The sequence below is a fragment of the Rhipicephalus sanguineus genome, chromosome 6 (assembly GCF_013339695.2).
Source record: "Rhipicephalus sanguineus isolate Rsan-2018 chromosome 6, BIME_Rsan_1.4, whole genome shotgun sequence".
In the NCBI taxonomy this organism is placed as follows: domain Eukaryota; kingdom Metazoa; phylum Arthropoda; class Arachnida; order Ixodida; family Ixodidae; genus Rhipicephalus; species Rhipicephalus sanguineus.
The window spans coordinates 3,745,100-3,769,637 of NC_051181.1; the positions used below are offsets into that span (position 1 = coordinate 3,745,100).

Genomic DNA, 24,538 nt, shown 5'->3' on the forward strand with positions numbered 1-24,538 from the left:
ATGTCGACAGTGGAGAAATGTTTCTTCGTGCAGCGTTGTCTCTTGCAGAATGTGTACTTCGCGCTTTGTTCTTGATAAATCGTCATTCAGGAGTCGAACTAAGCATTGTCCCGCTCATAGCGATAAAAATGATGACCGGTGCTTGGAACGACGTCAAGTAAAGCACCGTCGCGCACTGTTTCCTTACGGGCCTTGGTGCCAGGTGACGACATCGGGCGCGTCATGACTGCCGAATACGGCGTACGGTGCGTCAGTGAATTTTGCGACTTCGCGTTTCCGGGCGCCGTATCGGACGGCAGCACAGCGAGTGACTTCATCGGTGCAGACAACGACGTAGCTGTTTCTTACTGCATCGACGCCGAGATCATAGCTGACGTTGCCGGTGCTGCGGAAATGGATCCGTGCGGTTTGAAGATGCCAGCCACCGTTGCCACCGCTAAACCCTTTACCGCGCTACAGAGCTCGCATCAGCGTGCGTCGATCACCGCTGTTGTGGCGGAAGGTGCTGAATTTACTTATTTGGAAAGCTTCAGTAATATTGACGATGACTTGATGAATTCACGGCGCGCAAGAAGCAAGACAAGTTGACGGACTTTTTTCATGCGAAATAAAGTGCGCTAACTTGCAAAAGAAGTTCTCGCCTTGTTCTTTAGCATATGTGAGCGAATCGTCATGTTCGCGCTTTTTACGATTTCAGAAAACTGTGTCGAGGCCTGCAGTGCTTTAATTAAAGCCTTACATACGCATATTTCGTATTTCGAATTATTGATATATCGAACTATTTCGCGGTCCCCTTCGAGTTCGATATATCCGGGATCGACTGTATACATGACTTGAGAAGCGTGAAAAGCTGAGCCGGTTAGTTCATGATTAGATGCAAGAAAACCCAGCGAAAACTCAAGACAAAGATGAAGAAGGAGGCACATTCAAGCACGCACTGTCACCGGACTTACAACCGCTTTATTGACGCATCCATGTATACTTAAACCCCTTATCCTGCGCACACGCTACAAGCTGAAGCCTATCATCTGCCCGATAATCAGCCACACCCTGAAAGAAACAGCCAATCTTTTTCTGTGATATGCACAGAAGGTTCACCAATACAAATGTGCCCATTCTTTTTGATGTGATACGCCTCAAGCAGTTCCCGTTCAATCTTTGATTTTCCCCGCCTAGAGTGCTGGTTTGGTGAAACATTGGCTCGCAACCATTGTATTCCTTCAGATGCAATGCTAGGTTGCTGCCTGTGCCCGATCGTACACTGTGGGCATGCTCTTTTTGGCGTTCATTCAAACACGGCCCAGTTTGGCCGATATAGACGTTCCCGCAAGTCGTGGGGATGAAATAAACTGCCCCCATGCTGCACTTCGTGAAAACAGTTTGGCAGCTAGTTTTGCAGGTGGAACGTATAGGGTTGAAGCACCCACCACCAAACTACACACAGCTGTTCCAATTTCGTACCAGGGATTTTCGTTCACACAAGATTGTACTGTACAGTGCACGTCTATCAGGCGGCGAGCGCAATTCAGTGCTGCCTTTCTACATGGAGCAATCCATTCCGAGTTGCACTGCCTTAGCTCGCTTTTGTCAGCTTTCATTTTGTGTGTGCAGTTGCTGTCAGTCTCCCCTGTGCCATTTCTCAACACATAAAGTGAAAAACCATTCTGTTTGCTGCGCTCATAGATCCTGGAACATGTGTGGGTTTGGAATGCTAGCACGTGCTTGCCCGTGAACGCCAGGGTTGCCGAAGGGCTCATTTGTCTGTCCGAAGCGAGGAGGTGACCCTCATCCTTGGAAGACGCCAGCCGACAGGAGACAAGGCAAGCTTGGTCTAGAGAGGCAGGCCAATTGTTGGCTCTGTTCGGCAGTTTGCACAGTTTTCAGTGTGCAGCTCCCGCAGTCGAAGTTGTAAGACAATACGTGCAGGACATTTCAAAATCTTTTTTGTTGTGCTTATTTGAATATTAAATATAAAACAATAGCTTTAATGGCACGGAGTGGGCCCCCGTGAACATGCTTATGGAAAAATCTTGATGAATTTAAGACTAATTAATTTTGCAATGACAATTAGAATTTAGAATCTAACAAGTGCCGTAACTCAAAAACTACACCAGCTTAAAACCGATTTCGGCAATGATATCAGCATAACAAATCACACTTGCGTGCCAAATTTCATCACTTCATCCCCATAAATGACACATGGTTTTCATTGCAATGTCCCTTAAAAGGGTACCGACACCTTTTTTCGAAGGCGGCTTTGCTCGGCCGTACAAATCTCCTGTATGCAGAGACGGCTCTGAGCGAGTGTGAAGCTCAGCAAACGTTGACGAGATATTTTATTTCGAGATTAGTCAATTTTTCCATGGCGCACCTACCGACATCGACACTAGCTTGACGTCAGGCTGCAGTACTAATTCTGGTGCCTTCACGCAGCAGTCTGGCTAGTTGTGATGACTAGTTGTGAGTTCTGGCTAGTCTGGCTAACTTTCAAGATGGCCACTTATGCGTCATCAACGGAGCCATGGTGCACAGCGGCCGTGGAAATGTCACCATATATTGTGCGAGCACATACCGTGTTGTGACGCCAGGATACAGTAGGAACCGAAACTATCTTTTAAAAACATACTGCAATTACTTTTTCAGGGAGCACTCGCATTTAGCACTACATTTTCTAGGCTCTAGAAGGCTTGGCCTTTCATTTGACACAAAAAAAACCACAACTGAAAATTTTCGTGTCAGCACCCATTTAAGGAACCCTGTGTAGACTGAGCTTGTCAAAGTAGCAACCTTTGGACTGGCACACAATCAAATCGTATCCATAAGTGGTCTTAAAGGGACACTAAAGGCAAATAACAATGTATGTCAGAGTGAAAGGTCAATGTGTGAGAACGTCTGTGTGAGAACGACGACGTCAGAGAGTCCAGAGTACAATTAGCCACTACTAATCAAACTACTAGTTGCAATAAAAAAAGATCCTTCCGTGCATCACAAGGTGTAATAAAATGCTGCTTGTTCGTTTCTGTTTGATTCATGGAAAAAAGAACCTCTTGGCGCTACCATGGGGAACGGCGCGAGTGGTTCAAAAGTTCCGTTTTCGCCAAGTTGCGCGTCTCAGTGGTAGTTTCGGTATCGCGTACTGCTACGTGTGCTTGGCTCTCGCTATTTTCACCCTGTCGATACTCTACTTCTGCTGCTGCTGGCCAAGCTAAGCTCTGTTACAGTGAACTATACAGTTTCGGAGTGGCCCGTGGCTGCATCTTGGCAAGGTTGATGGCCGCCGTTGCGCAAAAAAACGTAGCTTCGGCGGCCGGGCAGTAAAGGCGGACAACGTTGGGCACGAAAACTGCTACGTCAGAAGGTCTGTTCAGGCGGGCGATTTGAAGTGCGCTAACGCCGTGTGAACCATTAAAACGTGATTTTCTTTCAAAATAAGCATTTCCTTCGTACGAATCAAGCACTACGAGGTTTCTGCAACGTTATTGCAACAATCAACGTCGGCTTAATATGTGCCTTTAGTGTCCCTTTAAAGCCAGGAAAACTCTATCACAGAAGACTAGCAGGAAACTTTACGAAAGGCAAACTCTTTTCTCTCTCTGGTTCAACCATCAAAAAGCCAGTTTTCTTTTTAACATCTGCATATGATACACTAAGGTGCATTTTTATTTTGAAACCGCAAAAATCAGGAGTATGACAATGGCAGGTTCGAGTGAATATGGTAGGTGCTGTGAGGCGCAACGACCCGCAGAGAAAAGAAAGTTGCAGCAGGGCAAAGCAACGAATGCGATAGCAGCACAATGGAATAAAGTAAGGTTACCCTGCCCTCACATGCTTTCACTGGCACATACGATGCAGTGTTACGGATTTCACACAGAACATCGCGGTGACGGCAAGAGTCCATATAATACCAATCACAATAAAAAGAAAGAAACGAGTCTGCAATGCCGTTTCCATGTGGCCCGAACAGATGGTCTCTTCTCAAGTGCACACGACTGGCAATCTCGTTCGCACGGGACCTAGCAGCTGGAAATATGGGGAATGTTGGCGTTCAGGAATGTATGAGCGAGCAAGAAATACCAGCCACCTTATGTAATTTTTATTGTGCCCCAATGACAAATGTTTCCATTGGGAAATCCAACAAAATGGGAAAATATCATGGTGAAGGCTGTACTGCACTTGAATTCTACTTTAGTAGAGTGCCCAATGATCCAGAAGACAATACTGTATTTCCTTACAGAAGCTGCTTACAAGCAAAAGCAGACCACACAATAAAGCTGCCAACAAAAACGCTTTCCCAAACGTATGCAGTGGAAGCCTTCAAAGCAGACACACAGACAAGAAAAGCCTGCCTTCGTGACACACGCGCTCCACTGGAAACACGGCCAACAATGGCAGCACAAGAGTGAAGACTGCCAGCCCTAACAAAAGGAGAACAAGACGCACTGTGTGTCTGCTAGAAATTCAACCGCTGTCAGGAGATGATCTGCGTGGGAGTAAAATCAAGTTTAGACGAGTCGTTAGCAGTAGCGGGAACTTCCGAGAATGCTCTTCGTGTCGGAGGCGCAGTGCAATAAGTCATGGAAGCTTGTGCAAGATGTGCTAGAAAACTATTTACCGTAATTTGCGCAATTATATCGTGGCATTACTACTACGCTATTATCTCTCAATAAAAGGGCCCTGCAATGCATGCCACGTGGTAGGAGTGATGCAAGATTAAATAAAGTTGTCGCCATCATCACCCACAGCTCACACTGTTTGTACACGGAGACCTTGGAGGCTGCAGCAAGCCAAGCTGTTGTAGATGCATCTTTCGAGTTGACTGGCAAGCCGTGTCACTGGGACACCTCCAGAACTATCATTTAAAAGAGCAGCTCTTTGTTTACTCGTTCGTCGGCATGCTCGTCTCCAAGGGACATACGTGGTGAACAGAGTTTACTGCTGGGCTCCTTCAATACATTTCTGTCATCTAACATTTGCACACCTCCTCGCTAGCAAAAAACGTAGGGGTGTGCAACTAGCCAAATTTCATCTCCAATCAAATTCAAATATCAAATATCAAAGTGCATGTACGTTGTTCACCTAAGACCTGCTGTTCCAGTCAGCAGTGGCGCTCACGACAGTGAACAGCATTGATTTGTTTGGGGGGTACCGGAAGTTGATGCAAGAGTTTTTTTTTTTCCTCTTCAGCACATATTTTTTCTCGACAGACACGCACGGTGAACTGTTGTGCTTCATCTTCCTGCTGCAGGTTCAAAAAAAACCTGCAACACGGCCACATTCATGAGCTTCTCCATGCCAATAAAGACATGTGCAGTGCAACACTAGTGTGATGGAACGTTCCCACGCAAGGCCAAGTGCCAAGCATTTCGTGGACCAAAAAAGTGGAAAGCCAGTAGAGCTTGGGCTCTCAAGTTACGAACGGGGCTTGACGATGAGGACGAGTAGTCAGTCAAGCAACTGCATTATTAAATTTTTGTCATGTAATCCGCATGCAAGTGTTTTTTTTTTTGATGTGCACAAATGTTTAAAATAAACATGCGAAAGGGCGAGCCAACCCAAACAAACTGCAACATTGGCAACGTCTCTGGTATTTGTTGTGTCGAGTCATTTGTAACTATGAACAGAATAAATATGAAAGTAAAATCTAATTATTTGATTCGGTATTATTCTATTCAAACTTGAAGCCCCAATACAGTAAAAGCTCGTTAATTCGACAACCATGAATTCAGAAATTCGGATAATTCAGACGGCTCTTTTGGTCCCGGCCAAAGTGCATCTTAATCTATGGGACCAAAGCTTCATTATTTCGTCAGAATTGGGTTCCGCACCGCTTAATTCGGACAAATGCTGATGGCTGCCGCTACACAAAAGTGTGGTAAAGCAGCGCTGGCACCACTGGAGTGAAATCGAAACCCGAGTGACATCGCCATCGTCATCAACTAGTGGGGGCGATCGCAGCGTCACCAAACGTCGGCGTCTTCTTTTTTCGCTCCACTACACCTCCGACACCATTTTCCCTTGTGTTGTGTTGGCACAGTCTCTTTTTGCGGAGTTCTCTTTTTTTTTCCCGTTGTGACCGTGTTTGCACGTGAGGCCCGAGCATGCAGCAGTAGCTGACGATGGCATCGACGAGGTCCTTCCCACTGATATGACCCTTCAGGACTACATCACGATTGACGATTGTGTCGCCGCGACAGGTCTCCTGCCCGATCAAGAAATTATTAATGATGTCGCGACCTCATCGCACCTCACGGGAAGTCTCGGAGGTGCTTTTGATATTAGAGGACATTTCCCTGAACACTTCCAACAGTTTGCGTGCTGTTGGCCATTTGGAAGAGTTCAGAAAAATTGTAATGTCAGCCGGAATCTGCACGAAAACGCAAACGACCATTACAAAATACTTCATCAAATAAAGGTACGCTTCTCCAACTCGATTTTAATGTTGTTTTTCCTGTTCATTCGTTAATTCGGCATTCGGTTAATTCGGACATTTTCTCCGGTCCCGTGAAATCCGAATTAACGAGCTTTTACTGCATGCACACAACCCCATAAAAAAACCTCGGCAATGCCGATGACTCGTGCTCCTCATCAAAAACTGTGTGTTCCAAGCACCCCACCCTTCCCGTGAAACCAGTGGACTCACCCTTGGGCAAGTGCTGGAGCAGCAGGTGCTCAGTGTAGTCTGGATGCACATTGAGTGTCTTGCTGAGGAACACGTGTCTCTCACTGCGCAGGTGTCCCCAGAGGTGGTCCTCAGAGGACAACGACATGTGGCACACGCGGCAGTGAATCTGGCCTATGTCCTCTGCATGACAAGATTGCAACCTCCAGTATAGCAGAAATAACAATATGGCTCAAATAAAATGCACAAGTCCGAAAATCGATATTTTAGATTTCATTATTTTATATTCTGTGCACACACCACCCAGTAGCACGAAAGTAGACTTTGTTTTTTTTGTTAACTGCATAATTTATGGGCAAGAAAATATCAAACTTATATTAATACGGAGGGACCCATTTCGTCACGTGTCATTCTCGAAAGTTCACGACAAATGTTATCGTTAAGAAGAAAATATTTTTTGTGTGACATGTATGCGTAATGAACAGCAAATTAACATTGTTTAAAACTTGTAGAGCCAAGGTCTAAATACGTGACATTTTATAGAAGTTGCTATACTTGCCAATTTTTTTCTGCTAAGCCAATGCAGGTAGCATTTCAAAACTTGATTAACTGCGGGAGTATTAGCCCCGAGAACGAACACTGGCGGCGCGGCAATAGCGGCGATGTGACGTCACGGCAAGGACTCGCTTGCTCCGCGGCCGAGGATCGCCTTTTTCTGCACCCGTCGCGTAACCTCTCTTTCGCGATACGGTGGTGATTACTGCTCATTCTTGCGATGCATACTCCCAAGGTAGAAGGTGGAAGTTTGCATTACTAGCGAAAGTTAAGTAAGCTGTACAAAGTCTGGATAGTATAGCTTATAATGGGCAAATTCTCGTCCTAACGGAAGATTCACAGTGAAAATGGTGATGCAGGAGAGCAAGACATTCGTTGTTTTTACTGCGTACTCCAAAACATCGGTGCTAAAAAAATTACGCTAATGGTACCAACTTCATTACAACTTGTCGCAGACTACATGGTTAGAACATGCGTCCTGAAGAATTACAAATGAAATTAGGATGCTTTCAATTCACTAAGTACAATGTGGTTTATCGTAAAAGGTATGTCTGCCTTTGCAGATTATTTATATATTTATTTATTTATTTACAATACCTCAAAGGCCCCAGTGAAGGTGTTTTACATGAGGGGTGTGCTTTTACAACGGATTGAGTGAGTAGATGCTCAATCGCTGCTTTGAAGGTGATGATACTGGAGTGGTGCGCAACGTCGGGAGGAAGGCCGTTCCAATCTTGTGCTGTCTTGGCAAAAAAGGATGAAAGGTGCGCAGTGGTGTGAGCAGGTGCCGGGTACGCAGCTTTCCCGTCGTTGATGCGGTCTGAATGACGATGAGTTGGCTTGATAGCGGGAGTACGAAGTAATGCATGATAGGACTTGAAAAACAGGCAGAGACGAGCGATACGGCGGCGTAATATTAATGAAAGGATAGCGAGGTTAGCGTGAGATTTAAGTTCGGTTACGCTTGACTGGTATGAATAATCTGAACAGATAAATCTTGCTGCCTGGTTTTGCACAGTTTCAAGTGTTTTAATGTTGGGTCCCAAACAGCGCATGCGTATTCAAGCTTGGGTCTGATTAGTCTCTGATATGCGATTAGTTTCACAGGGGTGGTATGGCTAGATGAAAGTTTCGACGTAGACAGCCAAGAGCGCGGTTAGCTTCGTTAGTGACGTGCGTTATGTGAAGAGACCATGTTAAGTCAGAAGGCAAATGAACACCTAAACACTTGTATGAAGTTGCAGATGAAATTTCCGTGTTGTTAATAAGATATCTTGGAGCTGGGTAGTACTGGCGGCGATGAAAAGAGACTAGTGATGTTTTGTTTGTGTTTAGGGACATTAACCATTTCTTACACTATATTTCAATTTTATGAAGGTCGGATTGAAGTTCATGGATATTTGATGCGTTGTTAATCGGGCGATAAATGATGCAATCATCTGCGAAAAGTCTGATGTTAGAAGAAAGGTTATTTGGCAAGTCGTTTATACATATTAGGAAAAGCAGTGCACCTAGAACCGTGCCCTGAGGCACGCCTGAAATAACAGGACATAACGTAGAAGATAGATTATTGGCGTAAACGAACTGCTGGCGGTCATTAAAAAGTCACAAGTCCGATTAAAAACTAAAGGGTCAAGGTTAAGGATGTAAAGTTTTAAAAACAAGCGTTTATGAGGAATTCTGTCAAATGCTTTCTCGAAATCCAAAAAAAGGGTGTCTACCGGTATATTTACATCAATGCTAGCGCTGACGTCGTTAGTAAACAGAGCTAGTTGCGTGTAGCAAGAAACATCTTTCTGAAAACCATGTTGGTTTTTATTAAAAAATGAAGAGGTACGAGGAAGTTAATTATCTAGGTGATTTGACAGAATTGCACTTTTTGCTACAGGAGCCTTTAGATGAATCTCTCTATCTCAAACAATCACTTAATACATCCGGGACATTAAACAAAATAATACTGCCACACACAGAATTGTTTCGGAAAGGCTGAGATGTTAGTACACTTGGATTGTACACTTGGATTACGTAAACATTTCTTCGCAACACTCGTCTGGGATTATATGGCCGTATACCCCGATTTGCATGAACTGCTGGTCCGATCAGCCGCCGGGTCACAAGCGGTAATGTTAAATTCACGTGTGAGCACTGTTGATAGCAATCGTCTGCAAAACAAACGCCTGAAAATCGAAATGAGCGTTCTGAACTGTTTCGATGGCGTTCTCAGCGATGTGGCCCACGTATTAAACGTCCTTCGCCTGAGTGAGTCAATGAATGGTCTGGCACGTCACGTCCGCATAAAGGTTGATGATGCTCAGGAGTATATCAAATGCCAATAAAAATAGCTGGAGCTAAACTAGTACTTATACAAGTTTAACAGCGCCGTTGCTGCGATGCTACATGAAGACACAATCTGACAGCAATAAGAAGTTTCCACAATTAACCTCAACTTGTTTTTGTAGTGAAATGAAGCCCTGAAATTATTGCGAGGAAAACGTGAAACTAAACAACATGATGACTGAGCGAGTACGCAAGAAAAACAAACACAACAACTGATATTTTGCGAAACTCAGCACTGCATGCATGCGTTTTTGTAATCGTGCGCGGAGCTTGGCACACCGGCAAAAACGCTGTCCGCAGAGCGCGTATCCGTCCGATGCAAATAACACTTGCGGAGGCGAAGCCATCATACTTTTTTTTAAGGAATCGCCCGTGAACAACGCAACCTAATAATGTGAATAAGGCATCTTGCATGCCAAGATCACATGATTGTGAGGCACGTTACAGATCAATTTTGACGGCTTCGAATTTTTTATCGTGCTCCTGTATCTAAGCAGAGGGATGTTGCTTTTCACACCCATCGGAATGCGGCTGCTGTGGTCGGGAATAGGACCCATCCCCGAGGTTAGCAGCACGACACAACAAACCTGATCACCCCTTTCAAAGTGTGCACGACAAAACGCAAGCACCGTTGGCGACTGTTAAAGAAAAGTATAGCTTTTTGTCGTTTTACTAGGAACATTCTCCATGCTGTTTTCGTCATTCATCTGAAGCTTGAGACAGGAAAAAAGCAAGTGCAAACAGCGGAACAGCGTACGAAGCAAGCGCATGATATGCCGGCGATTCACGGCGGGCGTCGAAAAGTCCTTGCCGTGGCGTCATCCAGGCCACACGCCAGGCGGCGCCACACCAACTTCTCGGGGCTAATAACGTGTTCAATAGGTTCTTCAAACATTGTTGTGGTACAGTAAATACACATTTTTATATATTGCCTGAAACTTCCAATTTAGGCGAAAGGAAACCCTATTGAAAAATCAATATATAAAAAATACCCATCCTCGATTTTTCTTAAAATCCTGTAAAAAGGCAATCAAAGACCATAGAAAAGGAATATAAAGAAACATGTTGCATTATTTTGTTTGCAGCGATAATACTTGGGGTGCAGGTGAGAGCCACTGATCTCCACTGGGAGGAGCTGGATGGCGCATTGAGCACGCGGGCGTGAAGCCACCGGAAAACACCGTTTTTGTCCCGGAAGCCACCGGGACAAAAAGAAATGCCGGCCTGTAGCACAGTAAACTGTACGAATCGACCGGAAAAGTCGTCAGGGAAGACATTTCACACGTAAGTACCTCAAAGTTGTCTTACTTTTGACACATTTTGTACCTTGCAGCACTCCGCCGTATTCGGACGGTGGCGGCACGGCGTCTGTCATCTTTCGTGTAGCGTTCGTCGGCTAATCGCAGAGTTTGTTGTACGCACTTGCTATACACTTCATCACTCCGGAAAAAAAAACGATCATAACAACAGCTCCCACCCGAGAATACCTGAATTGCGCGACTAAGACGGACAGAAGACGCTAGCTTCCGGGACAAACAGAGGACCTTCCGGTGGCTTCACAAGCGCCTGCCTCGCAGAGCGGGAATGCGCCGTCCTGCCTTTTTAATGGAGGTCAGTGGTTAGAGCTAATGCTCAGATACCACATTTGCAGAAGTCGGGCAGTTTTGGTAAACCGGAGTGACTAGTTTAAGCACCCAACGTTCTGCAATAGCCAATTTTGCACTTTTATATCCAGCACCGAGACCTCTGATTGATTGGCGCCTCTCTATTACCTACATCCTCGGATGGGGTTGCTATGATAGCCATGTGTGCTTAATGTTTTGATTAAGTGCACTATAGCAGGAATGGGTTCGTGAACAAAGCATGACCATTTGGGACACTGCCTAAGACTGAAGAACACACTTTAGCTACTCTAGCTGTCTACTCAACAGATTAATTACCCCACCTCGGAGGCAATGTTTCAGATCACGTGGTTTAATGTACTTTAGCAGGTTGTGACATTCACTGTTTGTCCCAATTCTTCCTTCGTGCCCTGTCACACCACGCAGTTTGACCAAAATGAATACTTACCAACTTGCTCAAAGAAAAGCTTTTTATGCAGGAGGTTCAACTCATCCAAAGCTCAATGTATCTCACTCTTTCTTAGCCCCTAGTTGATACAAATAGCAAAAACAAGTGGTGTACACAATTGTGTACATCGTGTCTCAAACGGTTAATTATATGTTCGTATGTTACAACCGGTAGCAGTTTCGATTTCAGAGAGTACCAGGTGGCCCGTGACATACTCGGCCTACTCGTGAACAAACACTATCATGTTACCGCGAATACCAGTGACGTTAATGGCCACCTTCTGCAATGTCATCAGCACTGTGGTTTCATCTGCTATGTTGAGCGCTGTGAGTGCCTTAACCGTTTCTTCGATCGTCTTTAAGGCAATTGATGAGAGCACTGGGAGGAGTATACCGTAAAATGCCGAGCAAGCGCCCCCCTTACGATGAAGGATAATTGGGCCAGATTCGGGAGGGGGGCGCTTGCTTGGTCCCGGACCGAAATTCAAGATGGCAGCGGGAGAGCCGCTAGAAATAAAGAATGGCCATCCATGTTTCGAATGAAATGCTTTATTTATTTACTGCTTTTATTCCTCCTCGTCATTGTCAAGCTCGTCAAATGACTCCTCAGAGTCGGACGCAAAAGTCCGCGCACTCGGTCAGAGGCACTTATTTCAGATCTCCCAAAAAAGGGAGGGGCGCGCTTGCTCAGCATTTTACGGTAAACATCAGCTAGAGAGGCTCGATTCACTGCGAACATCTTGCCGGCAGCTGCAACTTTGTTCTTGTCATCATCGCCACCCAACTGACGTCGCAATATCCGTGAGACTTGGAGCAGGTGCAGAATTAGACGTGCTGCACAATTTTCATTTTGATCATTTCTAAAGCAGCATGTTGAGAAGGGACGATGGAAGGAGTGACATCACAACCTTGGCATGACCTTTGGATGGGACACACCGGCCACTCAAGTTGCACTTCCAGGCAACACTTGCCTGCTTTTGTGCACTCTGTAAAAGTGTGTATGTAAGTGGCGTGATGTAACGTTTTACTGACTTATACATAGATCGGCCATTGCCGAGTTCTAAAGGTATAGAAATCCCACGTACGTACGGTGCACATGTTTATGTTCGTTCAGTGGGATGTGGAACTGCGCTAATCGCACGTATCAGTGCAGACGACGCTGCGTGTTGGAAAGCGCCGAAGCAGTGATCCGTCCACTACACAGCACAATCTCAGCAGCAGAGAACTTTAGTTTGCCCTGATGGGTTTGCGCCGTCGTGCTGCCAAGCAAGTGATGCTGGCCGGTTGAACTCAAAAATAAACATTTAATAACACTAACAAAACTCTTTGAAAGTTACAGGATACAATACGTGGGCACACGCACTCGCCCCTAACCTTGGCCCCGGCGGGGCACACCCCTCCCGCGCACACAGAGTTCCCTCACCGACTGTCCGGGCTGCGCCACGGCTGCCGCTTTTAACACTTTCGTGACCGCGGAAAAAACGGTTCTTTTTGGCTAGTCCAGAAAATGTTTTTTTTCCTGCCACAGAATATTATTGATGCTAAAGTGTAGGGTATCAAATGATACAAGAAGAATTGGTCTTTCCAACAGTATTAATTCCAAACAATGGATTTATTTCGAATATAATAAGAAAAATTATCAAACAAAGAAAAATGCATCAGAAAGAAAGATTCATAAAAACATCAATGCTACTCTGCAAAGGTTAAACATTAAAAAAAATCTATATATACGTTTTGAACGCAATGCCCTCATAGAATAATAGTGGAAATATAAGCTCTGTAAGTGCAAAGAATATCTGCATAAATAAAAAATAGAGGCACTATACTCGGCGACAACTTTTCTTGGCACCACTGTGGAAGCTACAGAGCCAAAGTGCCTGCATGCGCGCGCGCCAAGAAATAGCACCTATATTTATTTTCTAATTCGAAAAGTTACCTAGCTCGAATAAATAAAGATTTCTTCATTATAAAAAGAGAGCGAGTATGGGAAGCCATTCGTGAAAAAATGTTATTGTAAACTTCAAGTTTGTTTCTGTCTTTATTTTTTGGACAGCACCACGTTTTCCTCACGCCTGCTCTCTCAGAGTCTCAGTAAACATGGCGTCCGCGATGCCGCCTGAACCGTTGGCCTGAACCGTGTGCGGCCGCAAACTCGCCGTTTCGTTCTCCGAAGAAGCTGTACTCTAAATGTGACAGAAAGTGGCTTATCACACCAGACCACGCAAGTTATCTGCAATGTCATCGCTGGAGTGAGGCGCCGTCAGCGTGACTTGTCTGCAAATGCAGTGTGCCGGACTGCCGCCGAGCTCACCGGAATGAGTGAGCGAACAGTTAAGCGTATCAAGGCTGAAGCTCCCCCGAAGCGCAAGAAATTGAATTTCTCAGGCCAAACTGAGAAGCGCATCACCGGCAAGGCGTGGCTGCTGCGCTATTACACGTTTGCGTTGGCAGCATTGCGGCACAAAGTGCACAGCTGCTTCATGTGCAATGAAATACCTACGGCCGAAAAACTACGCTCTGTGAAGGTGTGTGACCAGCGAAGCTTGATAAAATATTCTGCGTCAGTCTCTTTTTAATTTAGCGTGAGCTCTCCTTAAATCTAAACCCAATTCAGCGGCATCATGGTACTTGCATTTCGTATTTATTCGAATACAATGCGAGCTTTTTCTCCAAATTTTTGCTACTAAAGTCGCCCCTCGCGTTACAATCGTGATCACGTTACAATCGAGCAAACACCGTATTCAGGCTGCGGTGTGCGCTTGGTGGCGTTCATCATATTCCCATGTGTCTTATTTTGTTGTCTTCGGGCTTCATCCGCAAAGACCGTTTGGAATCTTCCGCGCAGACCGCGATGCGATGTTCCAGAAGCGTCACGATTGTTCTAGATCTTTCCGTTAAGATTGCGCGCGGTATGCGAATTGTCGAGAGATTACGTGGCCACCAGCGATAACGCTGGAACATTCGCTAGAACATGTATAAAAGCCGACACGCTTCACCACTGTCAAAATTATTGACAGAAGATGCTCTGACTTGTTTCCCGCCCACAAGTTCGGCCAAATAAAGAATTTTATCTTCGACACGCCCACTGCTGCCTTCGTCAACATAACAACCCTGTGACAATATACAGTACAGTAGGTAGATGCATCTACGCACCCTGATGATCCCATTCTGCATGTAGACGTGGTGCTAAACGCTCCAGCGATGCCGAACTACTTGCGCAGTAACACAAATGTGCGGATGCCCCGCCTCCGTAGCCTTCGCTCCAATGCCAAGATAAGTTGTCGCCGAGTATAGTGCCTATCATGCCACCGCGCAATGCAGGTTCTCGACGTTGGCTGCGCATGTTTCGGGAACAAAAATTTTTTTCCGTTCAACTTTCCTAGCATAGTTCGCAGTTCTGGTATATTTCAATTTTCCTGTGTACTTGTTGAAATAAACAGTGTAGCCTGTTCCAAATCTGCAAAAATCCATAATTGTACCCTCATTTGACCTCTTTCTCGCTCGTTGTGATGAGTAAAGGAGGGGCACGAGGCGCGTGCTGAACGTGGAAGCGCGGCGACGGTGCGCGAGAAGCAAAAAGTCACCCGATGGCACGCGCACCAGCCACGTCGACGCAGAGGATTGGCCAGATAGGGGCTCGTGGCATGCGACCCGAGCTGTGATGGTGAACGACGAAGGAGGATCGTGGCACTGTGCTGTGGGGCGCCGGACGGAGAAGATCGAGGAAGGAGCAAGCGTCACACCCGCGGCGAAGGCGGCTGGTACTCGGTTCTGGAGGTGGTGGCACGCAAGGCCCGGGGAGTGGCCGTCGACCTTGGAAGGCTCCAAGCGAGGCTGCCCGGACACATCGCCCCTCAATACGGCAGTTCCAGGATCGCCAGCAGCCCTTCTCTTCTCGGCAGGACGGCTACAGACCACAGTTCAGTCAAGGAGACGCCCGTCACCTGTGGAGTCCTGAAGCAAGGGACCAAGGCCCAGTTAGGCCTAACCTCGACGGACCAAGGACGGAGACCCGTCACCTGTGGAGTCCTGAAGCAAGGGACCAAGGCCCAGTTAGGCCTAACCTCGACGGACCGAGGACGGAGAAGACTACTGGGGACACACGCGACGAGAGCAAGCGGTAGGCTGGACGAAGGCGACCTACGATGAACTTGGAGGACTACTGAGGACGTCGGCGACGGTCTCGACGAGAGATTGACATGACGGGAACATCGAGTCGTCGCGACGTACTGTAAGAACATTCTATTGATACAAGGCCCATAGTGGCCAGACTGAGTTGGAGACGTATCTAAGCCTAGCTAGAACTCATTGTTTAGCTAGTTGCAGTTCTAGATATGAACTGAGATTTTGTGTAAATAGGTTCTGGTTGGAATTACTCAGTGTCTTTAACGCTTTTTTATGTTATCTTTTCGTTCATTATAAACTTTGTTGTTTTTTGCCATCCTACCACGGTCTCCTGTGCCCGTCTCACTCTCTCCCAATCCATTATTGCAAGCACCCCCGAGATAACACGTGACAAATAATTGGCGAGCCTGCCAGGATTCAATCCTGCCCGGTCACTGATTCTCGTTTGGTGCGAAGATGGATTGGGAGAAGTTGGCGGCCGTGGCCAAGGACTTGGGCATGAGCAAAGAGGAGACGCTGAAGTTTTTCGAGAATGTGGAGCGAGTCAAACAGGAGAGAGCACGCGAAGCACAGGAGAGAGCACGCGAAGAACAGGAGAGAGCGCGCAAAGAACAGGAGAGAGCGCGCGAGGACCATGAACGAGCGCGCGAGCAGCATGAACGTACGCTCGCAGAGCAAAAGATGGAAAAGGAAATTTTAGAACTTAAGGTGCGTTTGGCACTAGCGAATGAAGCATCGCGAGACGATGCAAATGTGGTTAGTGGCCCATCGACAGCGTCGGCCAATTCGCCATCTCCCAGACGAAAGCCTGTCTGCCCTCGTAAACTAATGGCACCCTTCGATGAGCGAAGGGACGACTTGGATGCGTACTTGCATCGCTTTGAGAGGATCGCGATAGGGCAGGGCTGGGAGAGGGGTGAGTGGGCCAATGCCCTGAGCCTCTGTCTCGCGGGAGAAGCACTGAGTGTGTATGGCCGCATGCCAGCAACAGTCATTAGACTACGATTTGGTAAAGAAAACTTTATTGGAAAGATTTCGGCTGACCGCCGAAGGGTTTCGTTAAAAATTCCGGTCGTGCAAGCGTGAGAACTCCGAGACTGGCAAACAGTTTATCTGTCGACTTTCCAACTACTTGATCGATGGATGGAATTGTCAGACACAGCAAAAACTTACGAAGGCGTCCGCGACAAGGTAGTTGGAGAGCAATTCCTCAACCGGTGCAGTGGCAAGTTGGCCGTATTCTTGAAAAAAAGAAAGGTGGGCACGGTGGAGGAAATGGCAAGACAGGCCGACCAGTTCATGGAGGCACAAGGTATCAGAAATCTTGGAAAGGGAGTCGGTGAATGTACTATGGCAGCGGAGGGAGAGGCTAGAGGATAGGTCCCAATGAGTAACTTCAGGGCACAACAGCGATGTTTCTTGTGCAACCGGCCGGGACATATTGCCAGCAATTGTCGTACAAAGATTGGCCACAATGAAAAGACAGTGACGTGCTCAAAATGCCAAAAAAGAGGACACAAAGCACAGGATTGTAAGATGGCATCAGCTGAAAAGATTGCCTGTGTAATGAGTGCCAGAGAAGGACAGATCGAAAAAGACATGCCGGTAGTTGAAGGAGAAGTGCAAGGGTGTAAGGCGACAGTGTTGAGGGATACGGGTGCTAATACGATATTAGTAAGAAGTAGTTTAGTGGCACCCGAGAACATGACAGGACAGGTGAAGCCGGTGATGTTTGTAGATAGGACCATCAAATATATGCCTGAAGCAAGGTATCTACACCCTTTTATACAGGGCTGGTGACAGCGAAGTGTGTTGAGGATCCGCTATACGACTTGCTAGTGGGAAATGTACCTGGTGTGAGAAGGGCGCATGACCCTGATCCATTGTGGAGAAGGACTAAGAAAGGCGTGGAGCAGAGTAAAGATATTAAAGATTTTGGGGCCGGCAGAAGGTGAGGAACCAAAAGTAGAAAAGGAAATGGCAGCAGCAGTGCAAAATAGCGCCTCCAGTAATGTGAGCAAGAATATAAGACCACCACAAGTTACAGACATTAAGGGGTTAGATGTATCAGTGGAGAAGTTCAAGGAATTGCAGGAGAAGGATCCATCTATTCGAGCGTACGAGGCGAAATTAGGAGAGATTATGAAAAGGAAGAAGAGTAGACCGGTAGCACAATTTGTGAAGCAGAATGGGCTGATGTATCGCAAGTGTGTATTTAGCTCGGGTAGAGAAGTCATGCAGCTGATGATGCCAGAGGAGGTAAAGGATACGGTGTTAAAACTGGGGCATGATAGTATAAGGGCCGGTCACCAGGGAATGAAAAACACTTTCGACAAGATCACAGAGGAATTCTTTTGGATAGGAGTGTGGAGCGATGTGAGGAGATATGTCAAGTCATGCGACGTATGCCAAAGAACAGTGGTTAAAGAGCAAGGTAGGAAGGAGGCTGAAAAGGCAGAAAACAAGGAGAAGGCTACGGTGTGCGTGGCAATTGCTGAGGCGAATGAGGAGGAAGTACCGATTTATAGGGTGAAGAAGCGCAGATTAAGCAAGTGGCATTGGATTGGTGACTGCTCTAGCAGAAAATAGATTTTTGAGCAGCGGAGTCAGCCTTGAACGGATTGTTTGAGGACTATTTTGAGTAGATTGATTGAATTTGTGAATATTTTCGATTAGTGAGTGTGGTGTATTGTGAGTAGTTATATCTGTGTGTGTAGCTATATAGTTTTCCGCACTATGAACTGCTGGACATTGTAATGGGTTCAGTGCTGTGTTTTGTGACGTGTTCGTGAAAGTGCGCGGTGAGGACAAGCCTGCAGTGAAAGTAGATGTGAACAGACGAGAAGATGCAAGTTGTCAGTTTAAGACAACATCTGAAGAGCAGAGGGCCGAAACCCCGAGGGGGACAGAAGCAGTTTTTGGGGAAAAAACTCTTGAAAGAGGGGCCCAATGTGATGAGTAGAGGGGCACGATGCGCGCGCCGAACGTGGAAGCGCGGCGATGGTGCGCGAGAAGAAAAGTCACCCGATGGCACGCGCACCAGCCACGTCGGCGCAGAGGATTGGCCAGATAGGGGCTCGTGGCATGCGACCCGAGCCATGATGGTGAACGACGAAAGATGATCGTGGGACTGTGCTGTGGGGCGCCGGACGGAGAAGATCGAGGAAGGAGCAAGCGTCGCACCCGCGGCGAAAGCGGCTGGTACTCGGTTCTGGAGGTGGCGGCACGCAAGGCCCAGGGAGTGGCCGTCGACCTTGGAAGGCTCCAAGCGAGGCTGCCCGGACACGTCACCCCTCAATACGGCAGTTCCGGGATCACACATATAATTGGCAGGCTCGCCAATTATTTGTCACGTGTTATCTCGGGGGTGCTTGCAATAATGGATCGGGAGAGAGTGAGACAGGCACGGGAGACCATGGTAGGATGGCAAAAAACAACAAAGTTTATAATGAACGAAAAGATAACATAAAAAAGCATTAAAGACACTGAGTAATTCCAACCAAAACCTATTTACATTTTCCAAAATCTCAGTTCATATCTAGAACTGCAACTAGCTAAACAATGAGTTCTAGCTAGGCTTAGATACGTCTCCAACTCAGTCTGGCCACTATGGGGCTTGCATCAATAGAATGTTCTTACAGTACGTCGCGACAACTCGATGTTCCCATCGTGTCAATCTCTCGTCGAGACCGTCGCTGACGTCCTCAGTAGTCCTCCAAGTTCATCGTAGGCCTTTGTCCAGCCTACCGCTTGCTCTCATCGCGTGTGTCCCCAGTAGTCTTCTCCGTCCTCGGTCTGTCGAGGTTAGGCCTAACTGGGCCTTGGTCCCTTGCTTCAGGACTCCACAGGTGACGGGCGTCTCCTTGACTGCAATGTGGTCTGCAGCCGTCCTGCCGAGAAGAGAAGGGCTGCTGGCGATCCCGGAACTGCCGTATTGAGGGGCGACGTGTCCGGGCAGCCTCGCTTGGAGCCTTCCAAGGTCGACGGCCCACTCCCCGGGCCTTGCGTGCCGCCACCTCCAGAACCGAGTACCAGCCGCCTTCGCCGCGGGTGCGACGCTTGCTCCTTCCTCGATCTTCTCCGTCCGGCGCCCCACAGCACAGTGCCACGATCCTCCTTCGTCGTTCACCATCACGGCTCGGGTCGCATGCCACGAGCCCCTATCTGGCCAATAGGCCTCCAACGCTCAAGTTTGCGCAGCGCCGTCCGCCGCCCCAGCGGAGAGAGGGGAAAACTCCGGTAGCTGGGACGGGTCGCTCTTGCTTGGTTTTCCCATCGCGCGCGCGGAGAACGTGCTCCCCGGGGCTTTGTCTCGCATTTTTCACGCTATGGGTGCCGTTCCTTCGTCGTACTCGAAAGCAGGCACGCAGTCCTGCTGCATTGTGAACTGTCACAAAAGTTTAAAAATGTCGAAGAGCCGAAAACTTCCTGTCATGTTCTACCGTTTCCAATGCAAGCAGTCCGAGGAGCAGAGGCGTCAAGAGTGGATTATGGCAGTTCGCCGCGATGCTTTCGCGGTCTTGTCACCTTGAAGCAGTTTTTGTCGTACACAGTATTACGAACTATTAACGGGGAGAAACGCGATGATCGTGCTCATTTGAAAGGGAAGTGCGTTTGTGAACCGAAGTTACAACAAATAGACAGCCGCTGTACGTTTCGAGATTGCGCGCTGGCTTTCCGAGTCAACCATTTGTAATGTTACAGCAGCGGAGCATTTGGGCTTATTACGCCACAGTTTAAATAACGTACCGTGAGTACTAAGTGTTTAATTCAGCTGACTGCGGTACATTTTCCGTCGCGGCTCCCTGTAAACAGAATTAAGCTGTATGTTTGCACTGAGCGTTTATATTGGCCTTGCATGCGACACGCCGTGATTGCTTAGAAGGCTGAAGTGTTGCGCTGCTAAAATCGTGGTCATGGGTTCGATTCACGCATACAGCAGCTGCATTTCGATGGGAGCGAAATGCACTAACACCGGCGTACTTAGATTTACGTACGTTAAAGAAACCCAGGTGGCCGAAATCAATCCGAATTAATCCACCACGGCGTGCCTCGTATTAATGTCATGCGTTCGGCACGTAATAAAAAGCCTTGCATGCCGCTTTGGAAACGAGCTGAAAAAAGAACCAAGGTGGCAATTAAATTTTCGATGGCTTCGCGAATTCAGATGCGCTTATTATTGGGCACAAATCTCGATATAATCATAAACATGCGCGATCCCAGTGGGTATTGTATAGTATCAGGGGCGTAGCCAGAAATTTTTTCGGGGGGGGGGGGGGGGGGTCCAACCATACTTTATGTATGTTTGTGCGTGCGAGTGTGCGTGTACATATACGCAAGCAAAATTGAAAATTTTCGGGGAGGGTTTGAACCCCCCCCCTTGGCTACGCCCCTGTATAGTATTATGCTGACCAAGCGAGCTGTCGAAACAACCAAAGCGACATTCGAATAAGCGAACACGGTGCGTGATCAGGCGTCGATATTATTCGAAATGAAACACGCCTCTGCAAGAAACATGCATCGTCGAAGTGGGCATGAAATATTTATTTATTTTTTGTTTGCGTATATCATTATGCTGTCAAAGGGAGCTCTAAAAAAATCCAAGGCGACATTAAACTTGCGATCCGACGTTGTTATCATTCGATGCAAACCTCGGCAAAAGTGAAACTCCCACGAAACTGAACACTGCGCATTGCGATGCAGCCAGTGACTCAACAGGGCAGACGTAAATTTATGCTCTTCACACTGAGCTCATAATAAATTTAAAGCCGCACGACAAACTTGGCATCCAAGCAATTGAAAAGTTATCAATAGAAAACGCACGCGAAAGCGTGCTGGATGGTTGCTGACAGCTCCGAGTATACACGACTGCCGCAACGAATGTGCGTTTTAACGGTAACATAATTACAGAACTCGCGCAGTCACCTCCCTACTCATGTCAAAGAAATGTACCCGTTCAGCATCTGCACGCACGTAGCGCTCGCACAAACAGCATCGCCCTTGACGACCTGCTCGGTCCCGAAAAGGTGGTCGATCAACCGTCCTCCTCTGGTAAGATTCCCACCGTTAAAACGTTTTTTTCCATCTCTGGGATCTTTCTAAACCTTCAGAGCAAGCGACACGTGAAGCTGCACGTGCACGGCGAGCAGAGAACAGCGCGTGCAGGGTGCCTGAACGTGCGGAGACAGCGCAGTCAAAAGGCTGGTGTGGGGACAGGCGCGACCGGTTCTCGCAAGAAAGGCGGCGAAACGCGTGCGCCGCAGCGCCCCCTGGCCGAGCTTGGGAGGCCTATCCTCTGCGTCGACGTGGCTGGTGCGCGTGCCATCGGGTGACTTTTTGCTTCTCGCGCACCGTCGCCGCGCTTCCACGTTCGTCACGCGCCTCGTGCCCCTCCTTTACTCATCACACTCGTATACTGCCGAATACCATACCGACCTTCACATTTCACCATTTTCCCATCCACTGAAAGGTTCCGACGGGGTTAAAAGATAGCGTAGAAAAATCGTTCATGTGTTGCAATAGAGAAGACACGCTGTGAAGATTCTCGTGGGATGCGACGGTCGTCTTCTTCAGATCAGAGACACTCAAGAAGCCTTGAACCTTTTCCGTGGCATCAGTGACGGTGGACGAAGGCCTGGAAATATGTGTCGTCGACACCAACACCAATGCAAGCGCGGGACTTCAACGATTACCATGTACACATGGAGTGAGACGAACTTGCTCATCTTCTCTTCAGTAACCTCCCTCCGTGGATCCTTCCCTCTCACTGTATGTTGGCTTTTCGAAAATATGCATCCACGCATACTTATCTGTGTGGTTGCATATCTCTCTGACGACTTCTGCGGTAAAAAACAACACGACAACGCCGCCGCGCAGCACACCGGAGCGTTGGGTCAAAGTCCGCTCCGCGCCGTCTTTGCGAAGAGAACTACGCTCTTTCTGCAGCCGGCGCCAAATGCTCCCGCCCGAATGAAGTTAACACCTTGCAGATAAGAGCCGTTATTTTTAGAACGCACCAGATACGCTTACGTCGACGCGCGGCAGCGATAAAACGACCCGAGGAGAAGACGAAACTTACCGGCGGATAGCTTCTGATGTTCCGGGAAGGTTTGACGCACTTTCGCCATCCGTACTGAAGCCTGGCGAATCGAAGTCGTCTTCCGTGTCTGTGGTGCTACCATCATCCAAAGATTCCCGCTCATATTAATCGGAATCCGTTGAAATTCGCCGTTTCTGTGGAGCACCCGCGAGCGGCGTCGACGCGAAGTCTGAAAAAATGAGTGCTCACCTACCCGACTGCGAACGAGCTTTAAAAATCTCCCCGCGGTGGAAAAAACAAACTCGCAAACAAAACTGATAAAAACACATTATTTTGTGTTTCGTATTGCGTTAGCTGTCAAGAACTGCTCAGAGAGTGCCAAAACTTGATCTTCAAGTCATCGATAACATACTATCGATGGGAATAGGTGCGGTCACGAAAGTGTTAAAGCCCGTGAGTGGGCCACGTGCATCACTGGTGCGCAGCACGGGTCAAGCCAGCCTGGCGATGGGTGAGATTCCCACAGCCCATTGACTTCCCGCCGTTTACCAGTTACCGAAGCCGTTGACGGCAGCGTACAGCAGCACAGAGCCATATATACCCTTCGGGAGAGTTTGGCGATTGTTTCATCTCGCCGCTCTCCGAGCTCCTCCCCAGCGCCGCCCTCTTCTCGTGACGTAAACCATCTCTCCTCGCCGGCGGGCGGCAGTGGCGACAGCGCGGCGCGGATTCCGGCGCTGCCGCGACGGAGAGACGCCGGCGCGCCGCACTTACACGATCGCTGAGGAGCGCGCCTAGGTTACGAAGCTCTTGTGCGAAGCCGCGCGTATTCATGGCGACTGCTCCTCGCATTCAAGCGTGAATTTGTTGCGTGCGATGGGCTGCTGTTGCGCGGTTGGCTGTTCAAACAGCAGCGCGCAGGGTTTTCCCATTTTTAGGCTTCCGAAGGAAAAAAAACTACGACGCCTTTGGATCAGAAACATCAGACGCAGCAAATGGACCCTGACCGACTGCTCCGTGCTATGCGAGATACGTACTTGAGTATTTAGCTTGAATATTGCTGGTATTATAAACAGCGTACCATTAACACAAGCATATTATTTGTTGTGCAATGAGGCCCTTTCAGGTGCACAAACTTTAAAGATAATTTTGTCACGCTGAAAAAAACGAGTTTTATGGTTAGCGTTTCGATCGCTTGGGCAGATTGAAATTTTGCAGCGATCACGCTATAAGTGTCAAGCGTGATGTGTTGCGTTTACGTAATTTATCGCGCGTTCTGAGCACGAGCTTGGGATTTTACCGTGATGTTGTGAGGGCAAGATTTATTTCGATATCGCAGGTTAGTGCCGCCGCGCGTCAGCTGCGGCGGTTACCTGGCATATGTTGTACGTTACGTGGTCTGCGTTTCTGTGGCTGTCAGCCTATGGTGTCATTTACCGCTTGGTTGCCGCTTGTGTACATGCTACCAGTTTCACGTTTAATTCGCGCACGTAAATTAATCTGCGCCTCTGTGCTAAGCGAATGTGCCTTGCGCTTTTTAGTCATGCGCGTATAGTGCACGATGTCTGTGCTCGTGCAGGAAGCTCTTCCACTCTAGCAAGGGGCCCTTATGTGCTCGATGAAATTTCGTAATTAGGAAGTATAAAGCGCGAAGAAGTTGAGCAGAAAAATTATTTTGTAAAGTAAACCAACAGGATGTCCGCTATTAGACTAGCCGAACGAGGTATTGTTTTCATTTAACACGCGCCTACTGGGGGCCCTGCACCTGCTCTGACGAAAACCTTTGATGCCTCA

At 47.7% G+C, this 24,538-nt stretch overlaps 1 protein-coding gene across 1 annotated transcript in view; it reads right to left on the minus strand.

Moving 5' to 3' along the window:
- The window catches only part of LOC119395576 (serine/arginine repetitive matrix protein 2), a gene marked incomplete in the record, with an annotated part of 233,461 nt that overhangs the window by 178,588 nt on the left and 30,335 nt on the right, over nucleotides 1-24,538 (minus strand). The window contains 1 exon segment of the mRNA XM_049416681.1: nucleotides 6,641-6,802. Coding sequence (XP_049272638.1) covers nucleotides 6,641-6,802 — 162 coding nt within the window.